The sequence below is a fragment of the Onychostruthus taczanowskii genome, unplaced genomic scaffold (assembly GCF_017590055.1).
Source record: "Onychostruthus taczanowskii isolate IOZ18803 unplaced genomic scaffold, ASM1759005v1 scaffold30, whole genome shotgun sequence".
In the NCBI taxonomy this organism is placed as follows: Eukaryota; Metazoa; Chordata; class Aves; order Passeriformes; family Passeridae; genus Onychostruthus; species Onychostruthus taczanowskii.
In genome coordinates, this window is record NW_024500350.1 from 6,474,746 (window position 1) to 6,488,115 (window position 13,370).

At 55.1% G+C, this 13,370-nt stretch overlaps 1 protein-coding gene across 2 annotated transcripts; it reads right to left on the bottom strand.

Annotated features, from left to right (window-relative positions):
• Positions 1-491: 491 nt before the first annotated feature.
• SLC16A6 (solute carrier family 16 member 6) lies at positions 492-8,963 on the bottom strand. 2 transcript variants are annotated; one of them, XM_041409139.1, is made up of 6 exons: positions 8,761-8,963; positions 6,160-6,401; positions 5,422-5,565; positions 4,617-4,745; positions 2,948-3,769; positions 492-2,374 (listed from the first exon to the last, which is right to left on the bottom strand). In XM_041409139.1, the coding sequence occupies exons 2-6, from the start codon at positions 6,392-6,394 to the stop codon at positions 2,127-2,129; spliced, it is 1,578 nt and encodes a 525-aa protein (XP_041265073.1). In that variant the 5' UTR covers positions 6,395-6,401; positions 8,761-8,963; the 3' UTR covers positions 492-2,126. The 2 variants fall into 2 exon arrangements, with proteins under 2 accessions (XP_041265073.1, XP_041265074.1); XM_041409140.1 differs by lacking the exons at positions 6,160-6,401; positions 8,761-8,963 and having other exon boundaries at positions 4,617-4,873; positions 5,422-5,559.
• Between the last annotated feature and the right edge of the window lie 4,407 nt (positions 8,964-13,370).

The window sequence follows — 13,370 nt, forward strand, 5'->3', positions numbered from 1 at the left end:
ACAAAGACTTCAACAACCTTACAAGGACAGGCTACAGAACATTTACCAAAACGCTTGAAGTATCATAAATTAACAATAAATTAAAAGTACATCGTAATGCAACGTGGCTATTTGTTCGCTGATCACCGATTCACACAACTCTAGTTCTCTGTAAGGGATCTTCCAGTCCTGGGTGCAACACAGCGAGGTTCTGCTGGCCGTGATAAAGTGCTGAGGCAGAGGAAGGACACGAGACCGCAGGTCCCGGGCAGTGAGGATGAATTGCTCCAGCCACTTGGTTGCAAGAGTGCCTGTTTCTTTTTTTTTTCCTTTTTTTTTTTCCTTCTTTTTTTTTTTTTTTTTTGTTTTTAAATTTTTTTTTGACATCTAAGACAGAAAAAAAAAACCAAGCACCTTCCCAAAAAGAGGTTTTTTTTTTTTTTTTTTTTTTCTTTTAAATTTTTTTTTTACATCTAAGACAGAAAAAAAAAAACCAAGCACCTTCCCAAAAATTTTAAATTTTTTTTTGACATCTAAGACAGAAAAAAAAAACCAAGCACCTTCCCAAAAAGAGGTTGTTCTTTTTTTTTTTTTTTTTCTTTTACAGATTGTCCCACATTTCTATGGCTGGTAAAACACAGACAGGTCAGTGTAGCAGTTAATGGATGATGCCACTTCCACTTAAGTACACAGAAATGGTGGTCTGGGGTTTCTTTCTCCCCCAGACCAGAACAGACTTGTTTGATTTGTCCCCCTGAGTTGCCTAGAGGCGAGAAGATGCATATAGGTGGGGTAAGCAAGCTCGCGTCACTGTGAGCAGGAATCTCTCCCATTAAGACTGAATGAACAGCTCAAATGCTGTCTTTCATCCTTCCCTCCATGCACAGGCTCCCCTTCATTTCTCACTGAAGTCAGCAGCAACAAATAAGAAGCCCCGTGCTGACTTTAGGGCAGAGCTGGGGAAGGGGTGCAGCTCGGGCCACCCCAGCAGCCCCTGGTGGCAGGGCTGGGGGCAGTGACAGGGGAAGGTCCTGGGGGGCCACAGGCAGCTGGGGCTGCAGCAGAGACTTCCTTGAGCACCTGTGAGCCAGGGTTTTGGGTACATTAAGACATCCTGGGCCAAATCCTCCCTGTGGGGTGGGCTGGTTCCAGCAGCCGTGCTGGGTCCGTGGGCACCAGCTGAGCCTTTTTCCATGGAAAGAGATGCTGGATCTGTACTTATTTTTTTTGTTTTTGTTTTTTTTTTTTTACTTTTTAAATAACTGGGTTACTTAAGACTTACCTATTAAAAACAGCTACACTTTATGCTGTAAGAGTAATTTTCCCAACAATTTCACAAGCAATACAAGATAGGCATTGAAGAGACTGATGTAAAGACAGCTTTCCGTTATGCAGAAGATCATTTTTCCTCTCCAGTTATTTAAGCTAACCTCCTTTAACAATCTCAGAATAAATTAATAAATACTAGTTAAATTAGAAACAGTACATCAGGTCTGACTATCAACAGAAAACAGTTCTAAGGATCCCAGTTGGGAGAAGAAAAATGATCTTATGAAGTATGTGCAGTAATAACTGGCCATAAAGACACACGGAGCCTTGGATTTCCCAGCATTATGTGACATTCAAGTTAAGATCATTAGCAATGGTTTCTAATTGTCAGCTATCTAGCCTGGCCTCCTCCTCCTCCAAGCTAAAAGGTGAGTCTGTATCCCTCCAGAAGAAGATGCAGTTGGCTACTGGTGGTGTCTGAAACGCTCGTCTCCAGTTCCTGTCATCGGGTCTGTGTGGAATTGGTGGTAGGGGATGGGTGACAGTCAGAGGCTGAGCTGCTTCTGCTGTTGCTGTTGTCAGTATTTATGGATCAGTTGGACCTTTACCTATGCTTGTTATCAGGAAAGCAAGTGTGCATCACATCTTCATGCTAGACAGAAGTTATTCTTATGTGACTATCCGTATTTTCTATGGAGCTTTCCATTGTTGGTTAAAAAATTCTGTCTAATATTAAAAAAAAAAAAAATTGTTGGTAGCAACTGTTCACATTTAAAATTTCACATTCCCTTTAGAATGGAGCTTTAAAACGTGGAGCAGAGCTGACATTTCCCCCAGCCTTACACTGAGTACATTAGATGGAGAAGGAACAGAGTTTTTTATACCACGCTGTCAGAGCCTTTTCCTGAATTTTCTGCCTTTCCAATATCCATGTCTATAAAGTCATCTGGTAGTTCTGGTGGTGGCCCTGCCGTGCTCTCCTCCACCTGCTGCTGCTGCTGCTGCTGGTGGCACAGCCCAGTCTTGCACGGCCTCACCAGGGCCAGGAACACGGCCCCCAGGACCATGCCAGCAGCACAGGAGTAGAAGGCTGAGCTGTAGTTCTTTGTCGTATCCACTAAGACACCTGGAAAAAAAAACATTTACAGCAGTTAGCCACAGCCCACTCCCCCCCTGCCCTGCCCTGCCCTCCCGTAGGGCTTTAATCTGCATTTTATCTGTGGCCAAAACTCGGTGACAATTGGATGCCACGTTAAAAAGTAAACCCATTGTGTTCTGGGGTACACAGTGTCATCTGCAGGCCAGTCAGAAGCCCCTGGGCACCGCAGGGATGCTGAGCCTGAGATGCATCAGGCATCTGTTTGTTCTGCCAGCCTTCACCTTTCTGCAGTGCGTGGCACAGGCACAGCGAGAGGGATTCGCCTCTGCTTGTGCCTGAAGTGATGCCAGGTTTGGGCTTCTAACAGGATCAGGGGAGCACTGCAGTATTTCCCTTCCCTCTGAGCTCCTCAGTGCCTCGTCCGTGGGACTCTGCAGAGCTGCATTGCAGTCTTCTGGCTCTGGGAGACTCCCAGTAGTGGCTGCAGGGTTTTTAGGGGAGTGCTGTGATTAGTGCTGACTCTGTACCTTCCAGACAGAGATCAGCACCAACAGCTGTCAAACATCTCCAGAACAAAACCAAGAGCAAAGTTTGTGTTACCTGCAAGGGGTGGTCCAGCCAACCCAGCTAAGCTTTGAATGAAGACATAGACTCCAGCTGCAGAGGACATCCTCTCAATGCCAACCACGTCGTCTTCAGCCAGGAGGGGAATATGTGTGCCCGCTACCGTGCCGAGCATGAACCCAAAATAAACGCTACATATCATCAGGCCCCAGAATCCAGAGGCAAAAGGGAAGGCAACCAGCGCTACCGACAGCAGGGTGACGCAGATGAGCTCGATGTAGATCTTGCGGATGGGCTTCTTGTTGAGAAGCCAGCCTGCAAAAATCCTCCCGAAGACCTCGGCGATGGCCATGGCTGACAGGATGTAGGCAGAGTGGTCTTTGCCGATGCCGAGGCTGCGGCTCAGGGGGATGATGTAGAGGGAGGGAGCGAAGAAGCCCAGGGTTGCAAACAGGCCAAAGAATGCATAACAGATAAAGCTATAGTCTCTCATCACAGAGAAGTCCAGTAGTTTGGTTTTTGGTTCTGGAGGGGTGCTGTTATTGTCAATTGGATTCTGTCCGTGTTGCTTTGGTTCTTCACTTTTCGGCTCTGCTTTGGTTTTTCCAGGCACATTGCTGGGTGAGGTAGTTATATCGACTCCTGAGTCTATGGACTCTATTGAGGTGCATGTTTGCTCGTTTTCAAGCATGTACTTTGTCTCTGTGGACTCCTCTGGAGGCTGTGCTTTCACTTCTTCCTGCTCTCTGATGACGATGGGGCGCAGCAGCGAGCCGCAGGCGGTGATGCCCAGCTGCAGCACCCCGACAGAAAGCATGCTGTACCTCCAGCCAATCTGCTCCTTCAGGGCCGTGATTGCTGAGGGAAGAGGAGAAGTGTGACTGGGAAAGCCTGTAGTTACACCAGGGAATTGTATTTACAGCGAGGGAAGGGACTGGAGATTCGCCACTGGAGAACCTCTCAAAAAGGCTGAGCAGGGGTCCCTCTACCCAGGGGCCTGGCACCCACCTTCCTCCCCTCTGCTGCAGCAGACGGAAGCTAAAAGCTGTGTCTACCACCTGGCTAGCAGATGCCACCCTCTAAGTAACCTCTTTTGAGGTCTCAGCAAGTTTGGGGACAAAAAGGGGGCTGTTTTCAGTGAAGGAGGGCAAACTCAGCGCTGCAGTTTCCCTTCTCAGCTGCCCCCAGCCTGAAACCAGCTAGCAGAGGAAGTCTCTTAGCTCTGCTCAAAGGTGCACGTCACTGCCTAATTACCAGCCTTCCTTTGCACCCAAAGCAGCTTTGCAGTGGGGATTAGCCCAGAGCAGCAGACCACATAAACCTCCAAGGGCAGAGGTGACAGGGCCCTGACGCCTGGGCACAGGTCCCCAAAAGGCTGGAGTGCTTTGGCAGCCCGTGCTGAGCACAAGCCCAGTAACCTTTAGGAGCAGCTCTGGGCACTGTGTGTTTTAAATAGCTGAAGTTTCTCGGGCTTATTTTTAGCCTGCCAGATCTATATAGGGAGCCTGGCGGGCTGCATATCAGCCAGGCATGTCCTGCCCTGGCACATGGCACCGGGGGGGCTCGGGCAGTGTCACACCCGGCCCTGGCAGTGCTGGGTGCCACGGGCACGTGAGCAACCACTTGTGGGCACTGAGCTGGCCTCTGGCTGTTTGCTTGGGGAAAGGATTGTGCCTTTGGCACTCCCAGCACGTGGGCACCGTACCTGGTGCGAAGGAGAAGACGGCGAAACATTCCCCTGTGGATGCCACCGCTGTGACCAGCGAGCGCCTTTTGTCAAAATACTGTGATAAAATGGTGACAGTCGGGAGGAAGGAGAGGCAGTATCCCAGGCCTGTGAATAAATGCCAAAAATTGCCATAACAACAAGTAAAGGAGGGGGAAACACCGATGCAAGAACACGTTAAGTCGGCTTTCCCGGTGGTCATTACAGTATCATTTCGGCCAACTCAGCAAGCCACCCTGGAAGAAAATCATTGGGGAAACCAGTATGTTATTTTTTTGTAAATTAGAAGGGGGAAAAGAAAAGAAAAAGAAAAGAAAAGAAAAAATGAGAGTAAAACCCAAACCAAGAGACCCAGCCTCCCAAACCTGCTAGAAAATGCCTTCTGCTCCCAAACAGCCAGCGGGGTCCACCTTGAGGACCTCATCTGCCTGAAGTATTTGAGACTGTAGCAACTGTTCCCCTAAGCAAGGCAAGCTCCTGGCCATGGACATGAACAGGACACCCAGGACAGGCTGGAGAGGGGGAAAGTATCAGGAGAAGAAACCAGAGACAGAAGGAGGTTAGAGGATTTGATCCCAGGCACAGCTTTGGTCTCCCCAGCCATCCCAGCTCATCAGAAGCGACCGGCGCAGCTGCACGAGCTCAGGGCCGAGGCCAGGGCGGTGCCCGGGGTGGCACGGGCAGAGAGCCAAGCCCGGGGCCCGTCCTCGCTGCGGGATCAGCTCAGGAGGGGCAGCAGCATCAAGCACACCCCGTGGCAGGTGGGGACAGGGGCGTGACTCACCGGAGACGATGCCGATGGTGACATACATGTCCACCACGCTGCGGGCGAAGGAGGCGATGACCATGCCGGTGCTGACCAGCAGCCCCCCGGCCATCACCACCAAGCGGTGGCCGAAGCGGTTGCTGAGGACCGTCGACAGAGGAGCTGGAGAGGGAGAGAGCCGTGGTCAGCACCCACCTCAGCAACTTCACAGCCACCATCTCTGCAGAGGCTTATCTCGTACTCCTGCCTGGGTCCCCGTGAGGTGCCACCTCCCCGCACAGCACAGCATCACCCTGGAGCCACCCTCGGAGCACTGCACAGCTCACTGCGCTACAAAATCACCAGAATGGACTTAAAGACAAGCACTTGGCAGCCTGGGACAAATCTCCAGCCACATGCCCGGACACCACTGGATTTCAGCAAGGCTCAAGTTATTTCTAATCCTTTTCACTGCAGAGTTTGGTTTGAAAACTGTGGGTTTTGCCCCTTGCTGGTGAGACCTGAACAACTGGGTCAGGCTCAGTGACACGACCATGTCCCTGCACCACCCACATACACAAGCTGGGGCTCAAAGGGACTGCCAGGCTGAGACAGACATTTCTTGGCATTTGAGGAGCAGCCTCTGAGCTTTATGGCCGTGATTTGATTTATAATGGAGCCATTAGAGGCACAAAAGTCACAGGTGCCAGGTCCTTGCGTGCTGAGTCAGCAGTATGACTGCCCCTTGCACCTGGGCCGAGCGCCTGCTCCTCTTACCTGTGAAGGTCTGTACAAACACACATATGGATATTATCCAGGATATCCTGCTGTTGGTCTCGTCAAAGCTTTCCATCAGGTCGTTGAAGAAGACTCCAAATGATTTTATGATGCCGTATGTCAGGGCTTCCACAACAAAGAACGCAAAAGCGACTGTCCAGCCCCATCCTCCGTCAGGCACTTTAGTATAAACGTTTGCAGAGGTGCACGGCATCTTTACAGCTTTGACCGTCATTTTGGATCTGGGAAAAGAGGGGAGAGGCAGCCAGGCATCAGGTTAAGCTGAATTTTGCTGGAAGAGGCACAGCCTGGGAGCTGTAGCGCCCCTAAGGCACCGTGAGCCAGACCCTGTGCTGCTGAGGAATAAGTGTGGGAGTTGGGCTGGTGTTTCTGCCTCTGTCCCTCTGTGGGCTCCTTCCTGCTGCTGCCCTGGGAGCCCAGCACCAGAAACTCACAGCTCAGCACCCGGGCGAGCTGTTCCCAGCAGCCAAGCCCGGGAGCTGGGAGCTGTCATCTGTCTGTCGGTGCATGGGGGCGGATGGATGCAGTTCGTGAAAGATCCACCGCGGAGCCCAGCGCGGCTGGGCTGCTGCAGCCGCAGGAGCCCCCGGGGCACCCATCGTCCCCAGCCTGGCTGTCCCCAAAACGGCAGCTCAGGGCTGCCCACACCTCCAAACAGAGGTGGGGACAGCCCCACTACCACCAGCTCCCCTGCAGCCCCCTTGGCACCGCTGCCACCCCCGGGGCAGTGGGGCTGGATGGGATCACCCCATAAGACACGGGGTGTCAGCCCTGCCCCATGTCACCCTGTGGGATGTGGGGGTGGCTTTGGTCCCACATGGAGCTCCCCATGGAACCCCAGCAGTGCCACGACTGCACAGGTGGGACAGCAGCAGTGTCACAGTCAGGGGGAGGACACTGTGCTAGGGTCACCACCACAGCTGCACAGCGGGGACAGTGTCAGGGCTACAGTCCTGGGCTCACTGCCACTCCTGCAGGGGGTCTGCTGTGCCGGGGTCAGCATCACACCTGTGCGGGGGGACAGTGACAGGCCACTGTCACACCTGCATGGGGGGAGCACTGAGCCGAGGCCACTGCAGCACCACACCTGTGTGGGGGCACAGTGACAGGATCACCTGCATTGGGGGGGTCGGTCCTGGGCTCACTGCCACACCTGCAGGGGGGTCTGCTGTGCCATAGTCACCAGCACACCTGTGCAGGGGACAGTGCCGGGGTCAGAATCATGCCTCTGCAGGGTGACAGTGCTGGGGGTCAGCACCACACCTCTGTGCAGGGGACACTGCCGGGGTCACCGCCACACCTGTGCGGGGGGACACTGCCGGGGTCACCGCCACACCTGTGCGGGGGGACACTGCCGGGGTCACCGCCACACCTGTGCGGGGGGACACTGCCGGGTTCACCGCCACACCTGTGCGGGGGGACACTGCCGGGGTCACCGCTGCCGGGGTCACCGCCACACCTGTGCGGGGGGACACTGCCGGGTTCACCGCCACACCTGTGCGGGGGGACACTGCCGGGGTCACCGCCACACCTGTGCGGGGGTCACTGCCGGGGTCACCGCCACACCCGCGCGGTGGTGCCAGTGCCAGTCGCCCCGTGGGACACACGCGGCTCAGCCCCGCGGCCGCCCCGGCAGGGCACCGAGCGGTGCCGCCCCGTCCCGCCCGGACCTGCGGCTCGGGCTGCGCTCCCCCCGCGCCGCCGTCCCCGGCAGCCACCCGGCATTTCCCTCCTCCATTTTAGACTCGGCTCCTCGGCACGGCGCTCCGAGCCCCGGCCGCAGCGCACCGGGGAACTTCGCACGGCGGAGCAGGCGAGTGCGCGGCACCGGCCCCGCGGCAGCCCGGCCGGGCTGCGAGCCCACGCCGGGGGTCCCCGAGCGGGCCGGGGGGGTCCCCACGCCCCGCAGCCCCTCCCGCGGTGCCGCATGGCTCCCGGGGGATCCGCTCCGCCGGGGATGGAGCGAGGCGTGGGCTCCCGCATCCCTGCGCTGCTGCCCGCGCCGGGCTCCGCTGCGGCCGGGCAGGGCGGGGGACACGGGCGGGACCCCCGGCGGCCGCCCGAACTTTGTGCGAAGTGCCTGGAGACCCCCGAGAGAGGGGACGGGGCTGCCATGAATTCCTGTGTCACTGCACGGGGAATGAGGGGGGAAAAGCAGATCGGGAGGAAGCACGCTTAGGGAACAGAGAAAAAAAAAAAAAAAAAAAAAAATAAGGGAAGGAAAAACAACCCAGCGAAACCGCAAACCTGGGCGTATGTTTTGTACATTTAAAGATTAAAAGAAATAATGATGGCCGGGGAAAAAATTGAAAATGAAGAAGCCGGAGCGCAGGGGCCCGGCGTGGCCCCCCCTTCCCTGCATCACTTTCCCAACATTTCAGCCCTGATTCCTGCATCGCCGGGGCCGCGGGCTAAAAATACAGGGATGCGGGCGAGGGGAGGTGGGGAAGGAAAACGCTGGAAAAAATGAAAAAATAACGTTAAAAAGCGCCCCAAAAGAGAGAAAAAAAATTAAAAAAGGGAAACAAAGCCCTCCCCCACCCAGCTCCCCCGGAATCCCCGGGCGGGAGCCCCACTCACCCGGTGCTGCGGCGGGGTCAGGGGCTGCCCATGGCCCGGGAGGGCGAGCGGGCGACCCTCGGCGAGGAGCGGCCCCGCTGCCCGCCGGCCTCCGGCCGCTGCTGCTCCCGCTGCCCGCGGCGGCGGCTGCTGCTGCTCGGTGCTCGCTCGCAGCCCTTTTATACCGGCTGGAGCCGGTCTCCGCCGGCGGCTCCGCAGCGCCCATGTGCGCGGCGCCGGGCCCGGCTCGCCCAGCGGCGGCACCGCGTGTGCGGGAGGGGCGGTGCAGGGCCGGCCCCGCGGGGTCCCGCAGCCCCCGGCCCGCACCTGCCCCGCACCGGGAGCTCCGGCAGGTGCCGGCCCCCCCGCCAGAGCGGGGTCCGCAGCATCCCCGGGGTGCGGGGTCCGGGTGCGGGACCGGGAGCATCCCCGCGATGCGGGGTCCGGAGCATCCCTGAGTGCAGGGTCCGGAGCATCCCCGGCTGCGGGTGGGATGCGGGGAGCACATACCGGAGCCCCCCACCCCGGTGCTGGTTCAGTGTGTTTGTCCCCTCCGAGGTTTGGGCGCTGCGCACGATGCGGTGTTAGGGGAAATATGCCCCTTGTTTGTGTTTTTCAGGACAAAACATCTCATTTAGTTGCATTTCTAGGGAAAAGCATCACTCTTGGTTGTATTTTTAGGGGAAGCCACTTGCTTTAGTTGTATCTTTAGAGAAAACCTCCTTTCCTTTAGGGAAAATCTCGTTTTGTTGCAATTTTAGGGGAAAACATCTCCCTTGGTTGCATTTTTAGGGCAAACATTTTCCTTGCTTGAATTTTTAGGGGGAACCATCTCTAGTGGTTGTATTTTTAGAGGAAATCATCTCCCTTAGTTGCTTTTTTTTTTTTTTTTTTTTTAGGGAAAACCCCATCCCTCAGTTGTATTTTTATGGAATACATTTCCTTTAGTTGCATTCCTAGGGAAAAACACCTCCCTCGGTTAAATTTTTAGGGGGAACTGTCTCTGTCAGTTGCATTTTTGGGGGAAACATCTCTCTTGGCTGTATTTCTTTTGGGAAATAATCTCCTTTAGCTGGACTTTTAGGGAAAACATTCCCTTTTGTTGCATTTTTGGGAAAAACATCTCATTTAGTTGCATTTTTTTAGGGAAAAACATGTCCTTTGCTTGAATTACAAGGGGAAAACATTTCCATTGGTTGCATTTCTAGGGAAAACCAACTCCCTTAGTTGGATTTTTAAGGGAAAACATGTCCTTTATGTAGGAAGCTTAAAAAGTGGGGATTTTGAGTCAAGCAAAGCAGGAGAGACCAACTCACCACTTACAGGCATGGGGAGGGAGGGAGCAGGGGTTCAGTCATCCTAAAATCACAGAACATCCTGAGCTGGAAGGGACCCACAGGGATCAGTGAGTCCAACCCCTGTCTGTGCACAGACACCCCAAAAATCCCCCACTGTCCTTGAGAGCGTTGTCCAAGCTCTCCTGGAGCTCTGGCAGCCTCAGCTCTGCTGCTGCTCATGCTCACCGTGCACAGAGGGATGCTGCCAGGAGGATTTGGAGTCTTGCACCATTCCTTGTGGCTCGTGGGCCACTGGCTTCTGCCTGCAGGGAACAGCAGAGGGGTCAGAGTGGGTGGGTGGGCACACCTCTCCTCCCCTGCCCTCCTGGGATCTGCCCCTGTGCTGGCTCAGGAGCCCACCACAGTGTGCTGGGTTAATGTGGAACCTGCTGATCCTGGTTCATACCCCTGGAAAAAGCAGCCAGGTTAAAATGTCCCTGCACTGCAAGGGCTGCTGTGTTTGGCTTGGCCAGAGTCCCTTCTGCTGCTTTTCCCTTCCTTTGTCTCGGTGGGATTGCTGCGGGGACAACACATCCAAGGGCAGCAGGTAGTTGGGGCAAAATTCTCCAGATTGCCCAAAATGAGGCAAAATGTTGCTTTTTTTCAGGAGCTTTGGAAAAGCTGCTCCTGGTTTCTCTTGGCAATGCTGGTCCAACAGCTGCTGCCTCAGCAAGTGCTGGTGCTCTCAGGGAGGTTTCAGCAGCTCCCCTCCTCACAGTCCCCTCCTGAACAAGCTGAGATCCTTCTGAAATCCATCAGAAATCCATCAGAAATCTGGGTCCTCAGCCATGGGAGTGCACCCTGTGTGTCCTTGAGAGCCTCCTGTCTCCCTGTGCCACAGGAACCCCTTCTCTGAGGGAGCCTTTGGGGTCGGTGTCCTTTGCTCATGCCCTGCCTTTCAGGGGTACAGGTGAAGGGTGACCACCCTTTATCCGGCCCTGCAGAGCCAATATCCCGTTATACAAGCTTTTCCTTGGGAATGGGCCACCCTCCCCGTGCTGAAATTCTTCCTGGTAACGACAGTGCAAGTGGTTGTGGGACAACAAAAGAGGTTTGTGCCTCCGGGGGAGAAATAAGAATGCAAATATCTTTGGCATGAAAAACCCAAAGCGATTTGCTCCTTGGTATTTCTTGTCAGTACTCTGCATCTGTCTCTGCCTCACCTTCCCGTTCCTTTCCTTTGGGCTTTCCAAGAGCAACAAGGCTTTGGGGAGCGAAGGGGGCTGCAGGGGCCCTGTGGGGGGACAGGGATGGTGGCTGCAGCTTCTCCAGCCCAGAGCTTCCCAGCCCCACTGCAAAACCCTTTTTCCCCTATATTTTTGCCCACTTTGGGGGGAATTTCCCTGCTGCTTGGCTTGGCTGTGCCTCGCTGGGATCCTTTTCCCTGGCACATCCATCGCGGGTCCGTCCCGTGCCTGGCAGCGCTCGCAGCGGGACGTGCCTCTCCATCATCCCGGGAACTCCAGGGCTGGGCTCTGAGGGCTCTGTAATCCACAGGGAAGCAGAGCTAGCGTCCTGGCTGTCTGTGGGCATAAATCAGCCGGGAGCTGGAAAAGAGGGCGGGCTGGGAAGAGCAGGGGAGCGCGGGCCCCTGCCCGAGCCGCCGGATGGCTCAGGGACTTCCAGTTCATTTATTCTGCTGGGGTTTGCCCAGCCCTGCTCGGCTGAATGTGAAATGTTTTCTCTGAAAGACCCAGCAGTGAGATGGGTGAAAAACATTCTCCTGTCCCAGGAGCTGGCAGAAATCCTGGTAAATCTGCAAAGTATGTTTTTGTCGGTGCTGCTTGTTCTGTGAGGAGAACTAGTATAAACTATGCCAGTAGAAAACCTTTTTCCTGGAATGAAGTCCTGACTGTGTTCAGAGCATTGTCAGGATGGTTGTGCTGGGAATGGAGCTTTGCTGGTAAACATGTCAGCCCTGGGGAGGCCCAAGGGGGCAGGCACAGAGCTCCTGCCCCTCTGCCCCACGGGCAGACCCCTCACCAGGTACCTGCTGCCCTTCTCTGCTCAAATCAAAATCTCTGGAATCTTAAATTGCAAAAAAACCCATAGATTTGTTTTTCTGCCCCCTGAAAACCTGTCTGCCCTGCCATCCAGCCCCCCCAGGCATCCCCCAGTGGGGTCAGCACCAAGAGCCTCACCATGGGGTATGTCCCCATGCCACGTCACTCAGCAGCTGTGGGGCCTGCACAGCTGAGCCATCCCTTCTGCTCACCTGCCTCAGTTTCCCTGATGCCAGGGAAACACAAGGGGTGACACTGGGAGCTCCTGGAGTGGTCCTGGATAACAGCAGGTACCCACTCCAGTTTGAATCGCTCATCCTTTGCTGTGTCCTTTTCTCCTGCTCCTTGTGGCTGGGATGGGGGATCCTGCTGGGACTTTAGACAGGATCACGGGGTGGGTTTGGGCTGGAGATCAGAGCTGGGACCCCTGGGTGGGTTGTGAGCCCCGGGAGCTGGCGGGGGCTAGCTCAGCACAGCTGGGTGTTCTTCAAAGGGCGGCAGGTTTTTCTGGGCTCCAGCCACTGCTTTGCTCTCCAGGCAGGCGTGAAAATGTGAAAGAATGTGAAAAATGTGAAAATGATCATGCTGGCCCCAAGATTTGTAAACCTTCTGGCTAATGTGTAATAAATACATGACAGATACTGCCAGCACAGAGTGGGTGACCCCTCTGTGGTGGCACTGCCAGCGGTGACATCCCAGAGCAGCATCTCCCCTCCTCTACACAGGGGCCAGCACGGGGACATCCTGCTTGGAGAGGCTTTGGGGCTTTTCTAAACTGGTTTGTCTGGTTTGGACTTCTCCAGGTTCCTGTGAGCAGCCTGCCTGGCTTGCAGAAGGCAGGTTATTTGTTTGTTCAGTGCTGCCCTGGTCCAAGGTGCGTGCTGTGCCGCCAGGTGTGCCGTGTCCAGCTGAGAGCACGCTGCCAACGCCGCTCATCCCCGGGCTTTGGACTCCTCCAGCTGTAGCCACCTGGGCAGTATTTCCTGCTTGGCACAGGGCGAGGTGCCACAGTGTTCCTGCCAGCCTGGGGAATCTCTACTGAGTCATTTTCATTTTTGCAGAAAGAGCTAAAAGTTGGTGGGTCAGCTCTGGGCGGGTCTGGCTGCTGCAAAGCTGGAGGGGAGCAGAAGGCTGCAGGTCCTGGTGCAGAGGGGATCCCATGGGGCTCCCACCTCCTCCAGGGGGATGTGCACAGCCCAGACTCACCGGAATTTGAGCTGGAAAGGGTCAGAGAGGGCTCAGAGTGCAGAGTTGGTGCCAGGGATGGCCTCACACTCATGGATGTGGTCTG